This window comes from Sprattus sprattus (genome assembly GCF_963457725.1).
Source record: "Sprattus sprattus genome assembly, chromosome: 4".
In the NCBI taxonomy this organism is placed as follows: domain Eukaryota; kingdom Metazoa; phylum Chordata; class Actinopteri; order Clupeiformes; family Clupeidae; genus Sprattus; species Sprattus sprattus.
In genome coordinates this window covers 15,672,649-15,690,810 of record NC_137923.1, presented here as the reverse complement: position 1 = coordinate 15,690,810, position 18,162 = coordinate 15,672,649, and the positions used below count along the sequence as shown (strand labels likewise).

At 42.6% G+C, this 18,162-nt stretch overlaps 2 protein-coding genes across 3 annotated transcripts; one reads left to right on the top strand and one right to left on the bottom strand.

Moving 5' to 3' along the window:
* The first annotated feature begins 1,797 nt into the window (after window positions 1-1,797).
* Window positions 1,798-8,496, top strand: zfp91 (ZFP91 zinc finger protein, atypical E3 ubiquitin ligase). The gene is made up of 12 exons (XM_080837980.1): window positions 1,798-2,565; window positions 3,147-3,181; window positions 3,270-3,386; window positions 3,561-3,600; window positions 3,741-3,854; window positions 4,169-4,255; window positions 4,365-4,526; window positions 5,444-5,494; window positions 5,737-5,815; window positions 5,949-6,063; window positions 6,472-6,571; window positions 6,873-8,496. Exons 1-12 carry the CDS (start codon window positions 2,153-2,155, stop codon window positions 7,945-7,947), a joined length of 2,388 nt encoding a protein of 795 aa, XP_080694106.1. The 5' UTR covers window positions 1,798-2,152; the 3' UTR covers window positions 7,948-8,496.
* Window positions 8,497-9,665: 1,169 nt separating this feature from the next.
* On the bottom strand, window positions 9,666-11,180 carry LOC308364613 (uncharacterized protein). Of its 2 annotated transcripts, none has more exons than XM_080837798.1 (2): window positions 10,875-11,180; window positions 9,666-10,719 (listed from the first exon to the last, which is right to left on the bottom strand). In XM_080837798.1, exons 1-2 carry the CDS (start codon window positions 10,946-10,948, stop codon window positions 10,002-10,004), a joined length of 792 nt encoding a protein of 263 aa, XP_080693924.1. In that variant the 5' UTR covers window positions 10,949-11,180; the 3' UTR covers window positions 9,666-10,001. The 2 variants fall into 2 exon arrangements, with proteins under 2 accessions (XP_080693924.1, XP_080693925.1); XM_080837799.1 differs by having other exon boundaries at window positions 11,007-11,180.
* Window positions 11,181-18,162: the final 6,982 nt, after the last annotated feature.

Here is an 18,162-nt window from a genome sequence, read left to right as displayed (position 1 = left end):
GCCCCTGAGCACCTGCTCCTCAAAATGTCTGTCCGTGCACAAAGGTATAAGTCAACTATTAGACTAGGTGGACCAAATTGCTTTTGTCTACAAAAAATGTTTATTTTGTCCACAAAGTGAGAAGTGGATTCAGCCAGTCCACAAAATGAAAAGCACAATGGTCAATTTAGTGCACAACGTGGATAACCAGTTTTTTTTTTCTGTGCACAGAAGGAAGAGCTTTCTTCAACTTATGTGGACGCTAAAGTCTTTGTGTTTTTCATCGACAAAATGCATTATGGTTTCATAATGAATAAGTGCTTTTCGTAGTACAGGAAAAGGGTTTTATTCACTTGGTGCCCTTTACCAGGGGTTTTCAACTGGTTTTGTCCCAGGGACCACCATTCTGACTAGAAAGTAATTTACAGCCCACTGACGCGTGCATGTTTGTAACCGCCACCGCCATGCCCCCTCCCCCTGCACAGATATTCTGCCTATAACACTTAAATATGTGAACTTATCAGGGTACATCGCTAGCCGCCACGCCCCCTCCCCTGCACAGATATTCTGCCTATAACACTTAAATATGTGCAGCTATCAAGGTAGATCACTTACCACTGTCGCCACGCCCCTGCGCACATATTCTGCCTGTAGCACTTGTCAGTGTAATCTGGAAATGTCTTGAATTATCAAAAAGAAATGTATAAAAAAAGAAAATTCAATTGTGAACTGATCAACATAGGCTCATGTTGCAGACCCCCTGCAATGGCGTCGCAGACCACCAGGGGGCCACGGGCCCCCAGTTGAAAACCCTTGCCCTATAGCCTACTTATCAGGAATCACAGATGTGCTTTTGTGATTTTTGTTTACATCTAATATTGGGAGTATCCAATATTTAGTCTCCAAAGCTTACCTTGGTGTTTCCAATATTTAGTCGACACATTTTTTCAGTGAAAAACATAGGAAGAGGGACCTAATATAAAAAGTGAAAAATACTAGCCAGTGGATAAGCACTTCAAAACATTTTCCATTATAGCCTACTGTTGGAGAAGACACACCGTACTGAATAGTCCACTGAAAGAATGACTGCTAACAATGTATTCTTACTCATATAATGTCTTTCATTTAAGTAGAATTTGTTCTGCTTGGTTTAATTGTTTTTAAAACATCTCAACGGACAAAAATGTTGACACAACTGAGAGAAACTGGAAGAAAGCAATGCCCCGTTGTGGTCAGCTATGGTACGACAGTTTTTCGTACAGTTAAGCATGAAGGCGGCTACACTACCTAACTCTTCTCTAGGGAACAATGCCGAATGACCATAACCACCATTATGAGCTATTGCCTACTATTATAAATGTTATTTGGGCCTAACCATATCTTTTTAAATTTGCAAAACAGAAATTGACAAGACGTTTGACGAAGAATGTCGGCTGCCGATATTCATTATGTCTGGAGTAGGCCCAGGCTATTCATTTTAAACTAATTAACGTGCATAAGCAATGCAACAGGCAACATAATTAGTCAGTACATCTGACATAATTGATATGACAATAACAAAAAACGAACCTACATATAAATGAATCTACAGTGAATTCGTGGAACACATAGGGCTACGTTGTAGGGACCATGATAAAACACGAAGTTTGCAAGTTTTAATCGGTAGGCTATATCCTGCGCTGCAAAACTGACTGTGTGTAATTCGGATAGGCTGTTGGAACGTCGATGACACTACACGGATCTTATATAGCGTACATTTGTTCACCCCTGTTGGTGCTGCATGGGTGTTGCTCATGAGGTCACCCTTGCTTTATTTTTGCTTAAAGGAGACGCGACAAAGCGCACTGGAAGACGACGGTATAGAGGCGTGCAAATAGTCTGGTTTGCTATAGCTTTAAGAACATAAAAATAGTGTCGGGTTCTTTAAAAATGAATTTTGCATAGTTATCATAGATATTAAATAAGTTTTGAGCAAATGTTAAATAAATATATGCATCTGATTTTCAGCAGAGACTGAAGCCCTCAGTGAAACATGTTTGCCAGTCGGATTAGGGCCTTTAATAATCAAACTGTTACCTTATTTTACACTCAACCTTTCTGCCTTCTCAAACCAAGAAATTATAATTAACTCTTCGGGACTAAAGGTAGGATACATTATAATATATCCGCGGTTATGGAACCGCAAATGTCTGAAACAATCGGTAACAAAGAGGAGAGGCAGCTAGCAATAGCTAATGAGGAGGCCGCGCAAACATCCCCGTCCCAGGGTGCCGTGTCCAGCCCGCGGAGAGCATTAAGAGGACGCGGAGCATATCGCCTTAAGACCGAGGTTCCCAACTCGCCAAATAGGAACGGCGCTGCATCGAGCACCACTCCGTCTGGTCGGGTTTTACGTGACCGATCAACCCGAGCAGTGCCGGCTTGGAGGCTTAACGAGGCCAGCGAGGATGCGGAGGAGCCTGGCCGTGATACCGATTCCAACCGGAGGAGAAAACCTGCAAATCCTCGGCGGCGAAGAAACACTGCAGCTGCTAGCACCACAGAGGTTGGCAGTGGGACTGGGGATTATTCAAGGCCGGCTACAGGGTAACGATACTTTTAAATACTATTAGTGCTATATATAGTCAAAGGAGATGCAAAGTTAGCGTTGTGTTGTTAGCTGTTATTAAAACCCGTTAGTTTGAATGTTTTTTACGAATTTCGTACAAAGTAGCTAAACAGCTGGTGGTCGTAAATTGCTAGATAATGATGCTCGTTTCAGTACAGTCTACTTGACCTCTACTGATAAATATGTATGGTCCACCTCTTCGGTGAGTAAGGTCTGTTGCTACCTCACCGCACACCTCCTTAAAGATGGGAGGGGTACGAACTTCAGCAACTCTATAAGAAGGTGTGAACATCTGTCCCAGGTTGGGAACAGGTGCAAGACAAAAGTCATGGTTAACATACCAAGTAGACTTTCATATAGCCTACTGACAGGGTATAACATCAAATCACCCATTTAATCTTAGCCATTGGTGGGAACAGATGGCCTTGTGAGTTTCCTTTAAGTGTCTTGTTTGTAAAGTTCATCGATTATATTTGCCAACAACACTTCTATGGCAAACCTAATCAACTAATCACAGAGCCCTCCTCCCCCCTCTTTCTGCCTTTCATTTATATTATAGTGAAGAAAGTAAAAGGGATTCCACAGTTACACGAGGTAGGTGTATTTTCTGTTTTATTAAACATATATGTGTGGAATTCTGGACATTTTTGTCACCTCTATTCTGATTCCTGCCTCTTTCTAGCCCCTCGCTCTAGACGAAGTCAGGCTCAGGGCCGATCGAAGACCCCCTCCACTCGGCAGGCTGGTGGGTCACCCAGGGTGGTCTGCAAAAGTGAGCCAGATGCTGACACATCCTGTGGTACGTTAAGATAAAAAAAAAGTCAATTTTTAGGCATATGTTAGCCCTTTCCCCTTCAGGTTATGTCTATCCATGATTCTAGTCGAATAAGGTTTTGCCATTATATTAATACTGATAATGTTTTTGCCATTATATTAATTTAATACTGATCTTTTTTTGTCCCTTTTTGTTCAGTTGTGACAGATAAGACAGCTGGGAAGAAAGCAGTGGGCAAGTGAGTTGCTTCACACACACACACACAAACAAACAGACATAGACGCATAAAAACAAATAACATGGAGTTAAGCCTTGAACTTGAAGCAGAACTAGCGGCCATGTTTTTACCCTGGTGACTGTCTTCACTGATGTGTGCAGGGAAAAGAAGGAGGATGAGGACTGTTCTGAGAAAGCACTTCTCCCTGAGGAGGAAGAGGAACCACCATTCCGAGCTGACTCACAAGACCAGAACTATCACCCTCAGTCTCAGAGGTATGTGTCCATCTCCTTAGCGAGATACCAGAGATACAAGCCTCATCCATCTGATTAAATAGTTTCTTACTTTGATATGAGAAATGTTAATATCATTTGGTAGTTTAATAAAATGTTGTTTTTTTGTTTGTTTGTCTTTATCAAGGAAACAAACATTTTGTTACGTATCAGTACATAAACAGCATGCTTTGGATTCGTTTGTCCATGATTCTTAGGGTTACCTGAGAAGGGTAACCCAAAGTGGGCAAAATGGGACGGACATGGTTGCTTGCACATGACATGTAAAATTGAAGTGCGCGGCTGATCTTTTTCAGTGGAGGAGAGGAGGGGTTAAGCAGTGATGAAGACGTACCCTTCAGGGACGACCTGAATGACCAGAGCTATGACCCAAAGGCTGAGAGGTACTGCATATGTGACAGTATGCACATGCCTATAGATGTGTTTGTGAGTGTGGTCTTATGCTTAAATGATTGCAACCTCTCTCATCTATCTGTACTTTGTCTACATCAGGGACCCACACAAACCAAGGCGCAAGCACCCTTCCCGAAATAAGGAGAGAAAAGAAAGAGCTCCACCAAGAGACAAGGAACCTGAGATAAAGACAGAGGGTGGTGAAAGTGGAGATGTGAAGCTGGAAAATGAGTTTGGAGAGGTCGCAGAGCCACCCAGGAAGTGAGTTTAAAATCTGCTGGGCATATGACTTAGCTCAGTCTTAATACTGACAGTAAAGCATGTTGCAAGCTTTTGTCAACACAGACAATAACATGAACTTTCCACCATGTGTGATATTGCCGGGCATCAGGTCAAAAGTTATGATTAACACGTTATACTTGATTAAATACCGAAAACATGATGATTACCTCCCGCATCTTTCAATGCTAAAAGAAGAAAGAAAAAAACAGTGTTATTCGTCCAACAGATGTATTGTTTTAGTCATTTAACTTTTTAACTCTTGGCTTTATTGGCACAGTTGGAGAGGCATCAAAGTTTTTGTCTAAAATTAGCGAGCCAACTAGGTAAGACATCAAACATGCCTTAGGTTTGAAAACACCAACAACTCTACGGTTGGCGCTAATAAAAGCTAGCCTAGCTTGCTAACCAAGGTATATAGATATTTTGCAAAACCATGCTGTAAAAGTTGTTCTTAAATCTTGAGGTGGTTTCTGACTCCGACTATCAAACTACATAGTGAATAGCCCAGGCAGTTTGTTAGAACAAAACAGTGTGTTTGTAATGCCCCAATGACATGACCATAAACCATAACATTTGGAGATGTTACAAAAACTTACTACCTACAAAAACATACCTTTTCAAATGATGGCAATCTCTCTCTTTTTTTTTTTAACTGACTGGTGAATCCGTAGTTTGAAGGAGTAAATCTGATAGGCCTGTGCTTTGTATCTCGTGAAGCTCTCAAGTTCATGAGGCATATCCCACACAGACACGTTCAATTATAACTTGAAAAATTTCAGTTCACGTCATGTTCAAAATTATTTTGGTCCGATGTAGACAGTTGGCTGAAGGTGTTAAGGTGAAGTAATAAAGCCTGAAGGTTTCATTTATAATAATCCGACTTCTCCAATCTTCAGGAGGGGTAGGCGGCGAAAGGATGACAAAAGTCCTCGGCTTCCAAAAAGAAGGTAAAGTTGTTGCCATCCCTCTCCCACCTATTTTAAAAGACAATGTATTGGAAAATCCACTTCTAGAGCACTAATTGGTTTCCGAAAAAGAACAAAAATAGAGCCCACGCAGTCTGAAGTGGTCATCTATTAAACCCACAGTGTCTGATTTCAGTCTCAATTTAAACTTCATCTATGTTTATTTTGGGGGTTGTGACACCCCAGTGATTGACGTTGGCTCTCATCTGCTTATACCCACACAGGAAGAAGCCACCAGTGCAGTATGTGCGCTGTGAGATGGAGGGGTGCGGGACTGTGCTGGCTCACCCTCGCTACCTTCAGGTTGGCCATAGAAACCACAGCAATTACACTTGAGGCTATTCTGACTCTAATTGTTGCTTTGTTTTGTTTTGTTGGTATTTTCCTTGGCGGTTGTCATATTGTTTCTCTGCCCCCCCCTTCTCTTCTCCTCCAGCACCATATTAAATATCAACACTTGTTGAAGAAAAAGTATGTGTGTCCTCACCCCTCTTGTGGTAGACTGTTCCGGTTGCAGAAACAGCTTCTGCGTCACGCCAAGCACCATACAGGTACAGTGTATGTTTGGATAATTCACTGATCCTACAGGGCATAAAGGAGGGAGGGAAACAGCCCAGACATGCCTTGGAGGGCTCAGTGAAAAGGAGGGCACAGCTGTGAGGAATACTTATGCTCAACTATGTGGGCTCACCGCTGGTGCAGATATAGATAGAAGAACTAAAGGGTCTGTGGGGACCCCTTGTAATGTGTTACTAAAGTATCAATACTTCTGTGATCTCCCTGCCTGTCAGTTATTTGCGTATGTGCCATGCACATTGCCAGGAAGGAGTTCTTCCCTCCTGCCAGTGTCACTTCCAGCTTCCACTTCCATAATTGTCTTAATACAGGATATACATTCACAAATGTCACTGTAGAGTTAATACTCATTGTCAACCTGAGCATTCTTTATTATGACACAGATCAGAGAGACTACATCTGCGAGTTCTGTGCTCGTGCCTTCAAAAGCTCACACAACCTGGCTGTGCATCGTATGATTCACACTGGGGAGAAACCACTGCAGTGAGTATGACACACACGTATGACTAACTGAATGATAAACAACCCTCTACTACGTGTTTCAAAGTGCCCCATATTACCTGTGGAATTGCTTTTGTATCACTCTTGTAGATGGGTATGATTCCCTGTTGGTAAAATATGTCCATGAGCACATTTCTTAGTTTCTAGACTACTAAGATCATTTTTAGAAGCTAAAATCAAATACATCAGATAGATTAGCATCATCATTTTTGTCTCTTATCCTACTTTCTCTCCCATTTCTCTCTTCATTCACTCCTACAACATTTCTCCCTCTCTGTGTCAGGTGTGAGATCTGTGGCTTCACATGCCGCCAGAAGGCATCTCTGAACTGGCACATGAAGAAGCACGATGCTGACGCCTTCTACCAGTTCTCCTGCGGCATTTGTGGCAAGAAGTTTGAAAAGAAGGACAGTGTGGTGGCCCATAAGGCCAAAAGCCACCCAGAGGTGCTGATAGCTGAAGCACTAGCCGCAAATGCCGGGGCCCTCATCACCACCCCTGGAGCTCTGCTAGAGGCCTCTTCCTCTAACCTGGTGTCTGGGGTGGAGCAGCAGCAGCAGCAGCAGCAGCCTGAGACCCAGGTGGTGGTGGTGGGCGAGGACACCCATACCCTCCATACCATGCAGGTCCCAGTCACACTCGCCATGCAGCCCGCCACTGAGGACGAGGGTAACAGCGTCAGCTCGCAGGAGCACCAGGCGTCTCATGCTGCTCTACCTGCCCACACCCACGCGCTGCAAATGCCCCTTCAGTTTGTGTCCACGGTCTCACCGACTGTCACTCAGGCTCCCCAGATCCACCAGCTGACCCTGCACTCCAGCCAGACTCTTGTGACCCAGCAGAAGCACCAGCCACAGCAGATCACACTGCAAGCCTACAGTCCACAGATGCAGACACAGATCCTCCATATGACCTTCCAGCCTGTGGCCCAGAGTGTTCCCGCACAGCAGCAGCAGGCTCACATTCAGCAGCTTCCCTTGCTTTCAGCCACCCCTCAACAGCAGCCTACCCTCCAGGCAGTACCCCAACATCAGCAGCAGCAAAGTCAAGCTGTGCAGAGGGCCCCAGACCCGGGGCATCCTCCCAACCCGACTCTCCTCCCCCAAGTAGTACAGGAGGACCCCACTGACTGCCGGGAGACTTTGGGGTTTAGCCATGACCCAGCACCCTCTTCCTCCTCCCCCCCTCCCTCTAATTCTTCCTCTGCTCAAGAGCCAGGAGACACAGGTGTAGTGTGGGAGGGGGGCGAGAATGGGGAAACGGGGGACATTGGAGGGGTTTGGGAAAGAAGCAGTGAAGGGGGAGGGCCGGTTTTGACCCATGGATCAGAAGGTCAGGTACAACATGGACTCATATAGATAGCAAGTATGAATGATGTGTAGAGAAAGAAGAGATGAATCTGGAATTCTGTCAAGCAAATATTTAACCAACAAACTCAGTAGAGATGCAGTAGGATTTGGTCAGACATTTTTGCCTGACATTCTGGCCTAAATGAAGACTTGTAACCCCGATCCCATCTTCTTACTGTACCCTTATGACACAAAACCGTATAGGATCACAAATATCTTGTATGTAATCAGCGTAACATTTGGTAGGTTTTTAGAACAGTCTGTATCAGGGAAAATTGTGTTTAAGTTGTCATTGTTTTTTGTACATAAACAGTTTTAGTCCTCTATAACCATCACAATATTGTGTGTGTGTTAAGTTGATTGAAATACACTGGGTATCTGGATTTTCGATATAAAATATAGAAGTCCACTGGCAGATCTGCCATGTATCCTTCTTTTTTCATTCTGACTTACCCGCTTTGTTACTTCACACCCGTGGATTACTGTGTATTTACTTGCTTAAAATCACATCAGAAAGCACCAAAAGAACATATATTTATTAACCACATCAGAATGAAATAAAAGCTGCAATAGAACATTGTTTTGTCTTATTTAGTGGTAATACTTTGATCTAATAGTGTTTGGGCAGCTCTTTAAGAACACATGGAAGACATTTTTGTCCAAGTTAAAGTGACACCTGGATTTGGATTTGAAAGGAATGGTCTAACCACTAACCATTAAAAGTACTCTAAATACTTCCTCTAGATAAGTAAGAAAAGAAACAGAGAGGGAAGGGGAAAAGTTGTTATAATTGGAGTGACAATGGAGTGGGTTAAGGAAAGGTTGACCTTGTTGCTACCATGACATGTTTCATGACAGGCTAACCTATAACAAGCTGCCAAGCCCACTATGGTTGGCTTGGATCAAACAACTACATGTAGGGGGGTTTCTTAACAGGTCAGAGCCAGCGAACCAATCAAAATGCAATGGCAAGCAGATGGTACAAGCCATCATACGCATAACAGTTTCCATGCACAAATATCTTCAAACATTCACATATTTTCTACATGAAAGTGCAAATTACATAGGTTTAGCTGACGAACATGAAGAGCTGCTTGACAGCAGAAGCCTATACTCCTGAGGCAGAATAGACATTGCAAAACTGACAAACTGTCTTTGGAGCCACTAGGACCTTGGCTGTCTGAATGGCCATTATGAATTTAATACAGTTGCAGTTATTAAAAACTTTTTTTTGGGGGGGGGGGGGGGGTTGTGTTGGCACCTAGTGACAATTTCGATTCTTATTGGTGCTATCTGAATAAAATGTATTTGAATGTGATAGTAGAGACTTGAGACATGATCTCAAAATTTGCATAGCCAGGATATAAGGAACATCTAACCACTTAATCATACCACTTAAAACCTCAATGGTCGCTCACTGGACTTGCAAGTGCATGTAAAGCAGCACTAGTCTTAACACCTTTATTTTGTTGTTAAAATTCATCTTTTGTTTTATTTGTATTCTATAAAAGGTTAGTTATGGGAAGTGCATGATGGAAATACATATTGTTTTGAGGACTATTTGGTCTCAATCACTTTGGGTTCTCAGGGCCACCAAAAGTTTCTGAGGTAGTTATATCACTGATAGGCTTGGAAAAGCACAATTTTTTTTTTGTGGCTCACTTGCAGCACATTTTGAGACATTGAATGAACATTGGAGTGGATGGTATGTAATAACATGTACAGCATAACTAATACATAATTTATTCTACCAACAGCATCATATTTTACAAGCCTTTAGACTCCAGAAACGGGTGTTCATCTATAGCCACTGCCATTGGTTTTACTACCAAAAGGCTGGCTTCTCAAATGTTAGGTAAGGTAAGGTTTCCAATCTGTACATAGTGAACTACGAAGGACAGTCCAATGTATACCATTCATCATTATGTAGGTAAATGGGGCCTTAGAATAGTTTTAAAATGCAGAACAAACAAGAATTAACCGTTTCACAGTTACAAACGGCCTCTCCATGCCTTTGATCACTAAACACACTCACACACAGACAAATACATCATCATATCCTCTCAGAAAGGAGTTACTCTGTCCTTTTGCCGCTGCATGTCAAACTGCTTTAAAGCCCGCTTTGGAGGGATGAGTGTTTCACTGAGGCCAACTCTCCTCTTCTTCATCCGCCCCTCCTCTGATCCACCCTCTTCGCGCCCCTGTTTTTGAAGCAGGGGAGTCTGACAATCATGGGTTTGTGATGATAACAAAGTTGGGCTGGGCTGGTCTGAGCAGGTTTCTGGGCCCTCATCAGGGACCGGGGTGGCTGTATTTTGTAGATCACTGTCATGAGCAAACTTACAGCGGCTCCCAAACCGGCAACGTCCATCCTTCCTGTAGCCTATGCAAATTTTCTTACCACCTATCTGTGCAGGTCTAGCCTGCAGTGTAAGCGGCACATGCTTTTGCAGTACATTCAGTCGCTCATCAGCCTGTTCCTTAAATGGGTTGGCAAAAACACTACTGCCCACCAGACCACCACTCGTCCCAAGAGGTGGGGGCGGCAGCTTGTTAGCCTTTAGGGTGGATGATGCAGGAGGAATGGCCTCCTCAGGTATATGTTGCTGAATGGGCAAGGGAGGCTCAGTCCGGGCATCATAGCACTTCTCCTCATCACCATCTTCATCATAATCACCTTCGGGTTCAGAATCGCTGGATGCTGAACCGGATTCCAATAGGAAGTTACGTCCCTTTTTCTCCTTGGTCGCTGGCTTGGTTTTCCCACTTGCCGTCTCTCCCCTGTACAAAAAGAACAGAAACAAAATAGGTAAAATGATAAGCAAGCTTATATTCACATTAAAACCATGAAACCCTCTTGGTTTGAGCTGACCATACTCTCTCCGCAGGTTTATTCTTGCAAGAGTTAATTTTAGTGAGAAGATTAAATAACTTACTCTTGACGGCATTTTTTCACATCACTGTCGCTATCAGAATCAGACGACAACCCATAACAGACGAGAGAGTTCATAACCTAATGTTTGTTGACACGCTAGATAGCCCACCTAAAGCTACGCAGTTATACATACAATTGCAATCTCCAGATGCTTGATGCTAGCCGATGTTGCCAATAGTGCATATACGGTGATAACTTGCGAAAGATACAATGTATCTTAGGCAGTTTACGACTAGTTGGGTGCAAGGCAGTCACCAAAACTTCAAGACTTTGATTTTGAGGTTGCGGGATTCACCAAATAAGCCCACCAGAGTCCGTTCCACGGACACATATAGTAGACGTTAAACCCTTCTGTGATGAGCCAAAATGGTGGAAATACCATGCAAACCGGAGCACAAACCTGCCCTCGCGTGTTTTGGAGTGGGAATTACAAGAAATAATGAAGGAGAAAAAAAAAATTGTAATTCGACGAGTTTGGACATGTCTGACCTTTTCCGTCCTAAATCGTAACTACAATAGCCAACTCCAATATTGTAATTAGTTTAGTAGGCCTAACAATGCGATCTTAAATAGGGGCAACTATTTAATATAGCCTTTAAATTGATCACAAAGACTATGATGTCATGCATGGGATGTTAATTAGGCACTTCAACTTGCCTACACGTTTGTCTGTGTTACTATATTTTGTAGGCTACGTTTTGTGGATATGACGCATAAGTGACAGACTTGCTGGAAATGAAGTCGGACTTAAGAAAAGCAACATCAAAAATCCTGACTTGAGCTTGAAAACGACCTAAGGAAATAGCAGGAGGGCACAGGCCTATTTGAAAAACAAAACATATTAGTAAAACTGATCATACTGCATTATATATGCCTATGTGTCGATTTCATTGTATTCTTTATGTTTGTTTAGGTATAATTATGTCCATGTTTTTATTAATTGGCCTATGCTTCTTTTGCACAGCTATTAGTCATGGAACCTTGAGCTCTTGAGCCGCGTTAGCATCTCCGAAAGGTCGCCTGTGCTTCTCCGCCAGTAACCTTTTCTAATTAGTACAGTTCTAATTCTAATAAGTACAGTTATAACTGTTATACATTTGGCATGCCCTATTCACTGTGACTCCTCCCAGTGCACACTTTCATCCCGTTAAATTCCATACACCTCGATGGAAGGGGGAGGAGAGTCAGGGAAAGGTTGGAATTTAACAACTGAGGGGGCAGCTTTTAGTTTACCGAAAGTTCGAGGGATACTCATCTGGTGATGCATTTACCGAGAGCACGACAACCCAGCTTTTTTTTCTTTTTTTTTTTTCTTTACATAGCCTACGTTTCGTTTTGACACCTACAGAGAGAGTTTAAGCTTTCGTTTGGAAACGTTGTGGATATTAATGAGAAGACTGATTAGGTGCGCTGTGGAGCATTAGGCGAACAAGAACTGAAGTCCTCGTCGTCGCAGAAACTTGTGGAGTTCTCCGCAATCTATGGCTGGGACAGGAGCAAACGGCAGACAGCTGACAGGAGGCTACCGAGCAGGGAAGACTGTTCAGCTTGCCCGGCTGTTGAATACGGAAAGTGTCCGACTGCTGGACCTCTATGTGAGTAGTCTGTAGGCTTGTGATTGATGATTGCATTAGCACTTGAGATGTAGCCTTTTGATGTTCACCTCTTTCCACTTGGCTACAACTTCCTCTTGCGTCATGTTTTTTTATGACTGTCTGCTTATAAAATTAATGAAGTTTGATAATAAAGAAAAGTGCCGGAAGAGAGGGGAAATGAAAGTGGTCAGTGTAAGTCTACTCTGGAGGGAAATTTGTACTTAAGAATGTAACTTTGAAATAATAATAATAACTGAAGGGATTGGTTTACTGCCATGAATGCCCCATGAATCTCTTTTAATTTCCCAGTCACCTGTAGGCTATGGCACAGTGTTGTAGCTTGTTGGGGCTGATTGGAGAGAGGGAGCGGCTTGGAATGTAACCTTTTGAAGATGACAGTCTTTTCTGCCAACATGTAGATTTCACTTCGCCTTTGTATTGGTTTGCAGACCGCAGGTCTGGTCCAGGTGAACAGGCACACAGCCTCTTAGAAGGCACTGTGACATGGCAAGAAAAGTCTGTGTCACTCTGAACAAGCTCATGGTACAGCTTGTTTGGCTTGAGATATAAAAGAGATGTCCATTAAAAGAATGTCTGAATCAACAAAAGGAGATGTGATTGAAGACTGATCATTAGACTGATAGAAGGACCCCTCTCGTAATGTTCAGCCAGGTATCAGTTCAACTATAATGTTTTGTTTTTTACTTTCATCATATGTGCTTGTGCATTTTTAAACACACTTCTTACTTTGATTATATGATGGAGTAATGCAAAGCTTTCCGTATCATTTCCGTCACTCAATCCGCGCTCTTTACAGTGTCAAGGTTAATGGGGGTGGAAGTTATCCACTAGCGCAGAACAGCAAAGGGCAGACAATACTACCACCAACTCTCTCTCTCTCTTTCTCTGTAACACAACACACACACACACACACACACACATTAACCACAACAGAAACACAGACGCACACACACACACACACACACACACACACACACACACACACACACACACACACACACACACACACATTCACCACAACACTCATACACACATTCACACACTCCTCTCTCTGTCTCTTTCTCCCTCTCACATGCACACACACGCCAGCCTCTCCCTCCCCTACCTCATATCCTTTCTGCTGACTGATCCCATCTCCTGTAACTCATTCACAGCCACAGCCTCGTTTTCCACTGGTTTTCCATTACAGATCACTGCAGATACTAAAACGTTCTTTACAATGCCCTCCACATGTGCCCTGTCTTAATATCTTAGGGCTCTTCAAAGCCACAGACATCATTTAAAAGTCTATATGCCTTTGGCTTTTGTTTATTTAGGTTCTCACCAAACCTTTTTGCCTTTGTCCTTATGCCTCCATCCTCTCTATTCATCTCTGTTTCTTCAGAAAGAGAGGGAGAGCTTTCCCCAAACTGCTACCTCTGGGGAGCATCTCGTATCTGTGCCTCGCCCAGCACCCCATCTTCCTGCAGGGGAGAGGGTGTGGCTCGTCCACGCAGCCCTTGGTCAGTGCCAGGGTCTCCTGGATCGTGCCATAGTCCTGGAGGATGCAGAGCTGGGGCTGCCCGGGGACAAAGAGAGCACTGAGTACCTGAGCCAGCGCAAAGTGGTCAAGGAGAGGCTGGGACACCTGTTGCAGAGCACCAAAAGCCTCCTAGTGGATGGAGCTGGTTCTGCAACTGTGGTGACAGGGCAAGAGAGGACTGAGGTAATTTGTTGGTGGTGATGTATGCATCATGTTACCTGCTTCACCTACTGATTTTATGTAGAATTGAATATATAGTAAATTAATAGAATTAATGAAGCTGCACTCATCAAGCCATTTATAATACCATGTACTTACACATTACTTACCTACACATTTACATATTAATTACACTTGATTGATATAAAGAGGAGACAGATGAATGTATACTGTTGCTATGAATGCTGCCTGTGCAGCTCTAAATCAGTTTGCCTGTTGATATAAGCTGATACAATAATAGCAGTATCTAACAGCGCCCACACCCCAACTTAATTAAAGCTGTCAGTACATCCAAAGTTATCAGTTATAATTGTCATTCAAAAACTATCGCAAATGCTCCAATGCATAACCAACAATACAAAATGGGCTCTAGGAATAATGGGAAGGCATAATGTAGAGGTCATGGTCATTGGCTATGCAACATGCTCTTCAAAGAGTAGGAACCCGAACAGCTATAGTTTACTCTCTGCTTAAAATGTCACCGTCTGTGTCATCACCAAACTTTTTCAGCTGAAATAGTATTGTTGCCTATCCCAGCCATTGCTGCCTCCCTTCTTCCTAGCCAGTATAATGGTACACAATCAAGGCTATAATGAACATTTTAAAAACTTCCAATCCTTCCAGTTTACAGTTTGGCCACATTTAAGTTCAGATTGAATAATTCATTTCACTTGAACAACTTGATTACATTAGATGTATTTACTCATTGGTTTTTATGCATTATTTTATTGTTTTAATTAAGTATTGTCAAAAAACAAAGCTACTGATAGAGAAATATGAACTCTGACTCTGATGAAGTATGTATGTGTGTTAATCATATTCCTTGGTGAGCTGAAACATAAGGTTTCTTTCTGTGTGTGTGTGCATGAGCAAGGGCTTTCTGCCTTGCTGATGCATTACATTGCAAAAAGCAAAGCAAGATTACCTCGGATGTGGGAGACCCACCACGTGCTTATCTCTTCTGCTTTGGCGTCAGAAAACGCTAACTTCATTCTATAGAAAACCTTGTGTGATGTGTTTAACTTTGCTTCTCTCTCGTCTGCTGCAGTTTGGGAGTGAGCCCGGCCCCTCTCTTGTCTGCCAGGACATGAGAGCCCGACAATTGTTGTTGAATAAATATACTTATATGCAACTCCAGAGTCCTGAGGTAACTTGAGTGAATTTTCACCTAACAGCTACTCTGAGCTCTCTCTCTCTCTCTCTCTCTCTCTCTCTCTCTGTACAATAGGAGCCAGATGGAGGATTGTTCGCTTTGAAGGTGTGGATCTATCGTATCATACAAGATGTGGTTTACTGGACAAATATGGCCTCTGAAAATCTCCCCACAGCTCCCATGGAGGCTGCAAATGAGACAAGGAAGACGGCAAGAAATAGGAGGAGGGGCAAGAAAACAGTGCGTAGATGAAGATCTTGAACGCTCCACAGAAGGCAGAGAGAGAGAGAGAAAGAAGGGAAAGTCAAGGAGGGAATCTTTAAGACTGGGAGACTAAAGATAGGAATGCAGGGAGACACTGCCAGACAAAGAATGGGGTAAAACGCCTGAGGCTGTGAACTTTGAAAAGCTGATACATTGCTTTAGTTCTTGATCCTACTGTCAAGGTTAAGGATAAATATTCAAGCTAACACTTCTCTGTGAATCATAAACTAATTACAGTTGTGACCTAATTACAGTTGTGACCATTTATGTCAGAAAGCTTCCTCTACTGTGATGGCTGTACTGTGACTGCTTGGTATGGGTCCCAGCTGCGTGGCTGCTACTGCAGGCACTTATTTTCCATTAAAATATAAAATGCTTTACAGCACACTAGGCTTAAACAGCAAACATAGTGGCTTCTTGTCTAGTACACTGAGTTTTTCTAGAAAATGCCTGTAAACACAAAATGGTTAATGGAAGTGGGTCAGGGAGAACTATTGTAGACTGGATAACCATGACCTTTGTTTATTAGAAATATATTCTCATGTACAGTACATACAAAACCGCTTAGTCTGCTCAGATCACTGATGGATTAAGTTGGTTCCAAGTGGTCTCACTTATTTAATCTGAAGTGCAATAATTATTTTCAATCATTTTTTTCTAATATTATTTCATAGTTGTCTAAAGTTGTATACAAATATTTTGCACAAAAGCAGGTATATCAGTGGATTTAAGGACAACATAGTAAGAGGGACAGCTGAGAGTACAACCTATAGGTGTATTTCTATGTTTTTGTTTAACAACTGTAGCTAATGTTACTGCTGTAGCTATTGGAACTGCTGTATGGCAATAGGTTGCCATATGCTTGTATTGACATACCCTGTCAGAATTAATGCAATTTTATTCAGATTTGGCTTCATTCAGTTTAGGGTGAAGGAAGGAAAACCAGCTTTATATTTAGTTTTGAAGATTATCGAGAAAATTATTTACACAGGTTTACCCACAGACAGCGAAAGAGATGGCTGGATACGTTTTGATCCACCCTTTAACAGCCCATAGACTGAGAGTGGCACCTAAAGTATACTTCAGAATGATTGCAAGCATTTAATCCACTTAATTTGCATGCTTCTCTTCTTGTAAAATCCCTATTAAATTAATGTAAAAGGTCATGCGTCTTACTGCACAAATGTCTAGCTCCACATTTGAAGTTGTCTGGGAAGTGGTTCCAAGCCACATGAATCCCCTGCACTGCCTTCTGGCTTCAATCTATTCATTTGACACCAAAATGAGAGGTAAGATGTACTGTCTCACTCAAACTATGCGGAAGTAGCAATTGCCTATGTTTGATCTGCTGTGTGTAACACGAGATTTGTAATCAATTTAAGAATTGTCTTCCTTCAATTGTGTCCCATCAAAAATAAAAAATAAACATTTTGATTAATAACCAAAGACTTGTGATCTTTGTTTGATGTTTATCTTTGTTTATTCCCATAGGAACCAACACCAATACCCATAGGCCCAATCCCATTTCTAATCTCTACCCCTACCCTTACCCCTACCCCTACCCCTTTGCCTTCGCTTTTTCAAACGGAGGGGTAGCCGAAGGGGTTGAAACGCTAGCCCTTCGAATTGGGATAGCACTTCAACAATTACGTACGTCATCAGTACGAAGCGTCAGCTGTTACGTTACCGGAGAGCGACAGCTGTCACTCACCAGATATAAACAAACATGGCGCCTGCAGCTGTTATTTACACAATGCAACATTTCATCAAACAAGTTTTAAAATCATGAATTACAAAGAAAATACTTTCATTTGTGTGATGCTTTCCCTGCTGTTTCCGACATTTTTAAATGGACTCGCGCAATGTTTGTTCTTAATGATCACGGGTTCGCAATGCATTGAGGGAAATCAGTCTACCCCTCCGTTTGAAGTGTGCCCTCGGAAAATCTCCGTTTGGAGGGGTAGAAAGCGCTTCCCCTTCCCCTACCCCTCTGTCTTAACGTGAATTGGGACAGCCCTACCCCTCCACATGAACGCGCAAAACGGAGGGGAAGGGGAAAGACGAAGAGGTAGGGGGAGAAATGGGATTCAGCCTTAGTCTCACTCATATGATTTGAACTTAATGAACAAAGTGGATGCTGTTGGAAGAGGATGGGTGGTAAACAGGGTATTGTTGTAGTAGGGAAGTAAGTAGGCAATTCTGGTCTCTGATTGGTAAAAACTTGTCATCTGACGGGAACCGAAAAAACATGACACGTTTGATTGGCTAATACCAGAATTACTTTCTCACCTCTAGTTTTACCACCAATACTCTGGTTACCACCCATCCTCTACCGCAGGATGCTCATGTTAGGCCTATAGAAAATCTGAATGGTCTCAGGTACAGTTATTTTTTACTAGCATGACCAACACAGGAGGAAGGTTTTTGCTTTGGCATCACAGTCTCAAACGATGGAACTTGTGTCTTGTGTTTCATTGAACACTTCTCTGCTGTGCTGGTGCAACAAACTGTTTTA

Coding starts and splice junctions, on each gene's coding strand:
- zfp91 (XM_080837980.1), top strand. CDS start 2,153: ATGGAACCGCAAATGTCTGAAACAATCGGTAACAAAGAGGAGAGGCAG. Junction 2,566..3,146: donor TATTCAAGGCCGGCTACAGG/GTAACGATACTT, acceptor TTTATATTATAG/TGAAGAAAGTAAAAGGGATT. Junction 3,855..4,168: donor TATCACCCTCAGTCTCAGAG/GTATGTGTCCAT, acceptor GATCTTTTTCAG/TGGAGGAGAGGAGGGGTTAA.
- LOC308364613 (XM_080837798.1), bottom strand. CDS start 10,948: ATGAACTCTCTCGTCTGTTATGGGTTGTCGTCTGATTCTGATAGCGAC. Junction 10,720..10,874: donor GTGAAAAAATGCCGTCAAGA/GTAAGTTATTTA, acceptor CTTTTTGTACAG/GGGAGAGACGGCAAGTGGGA.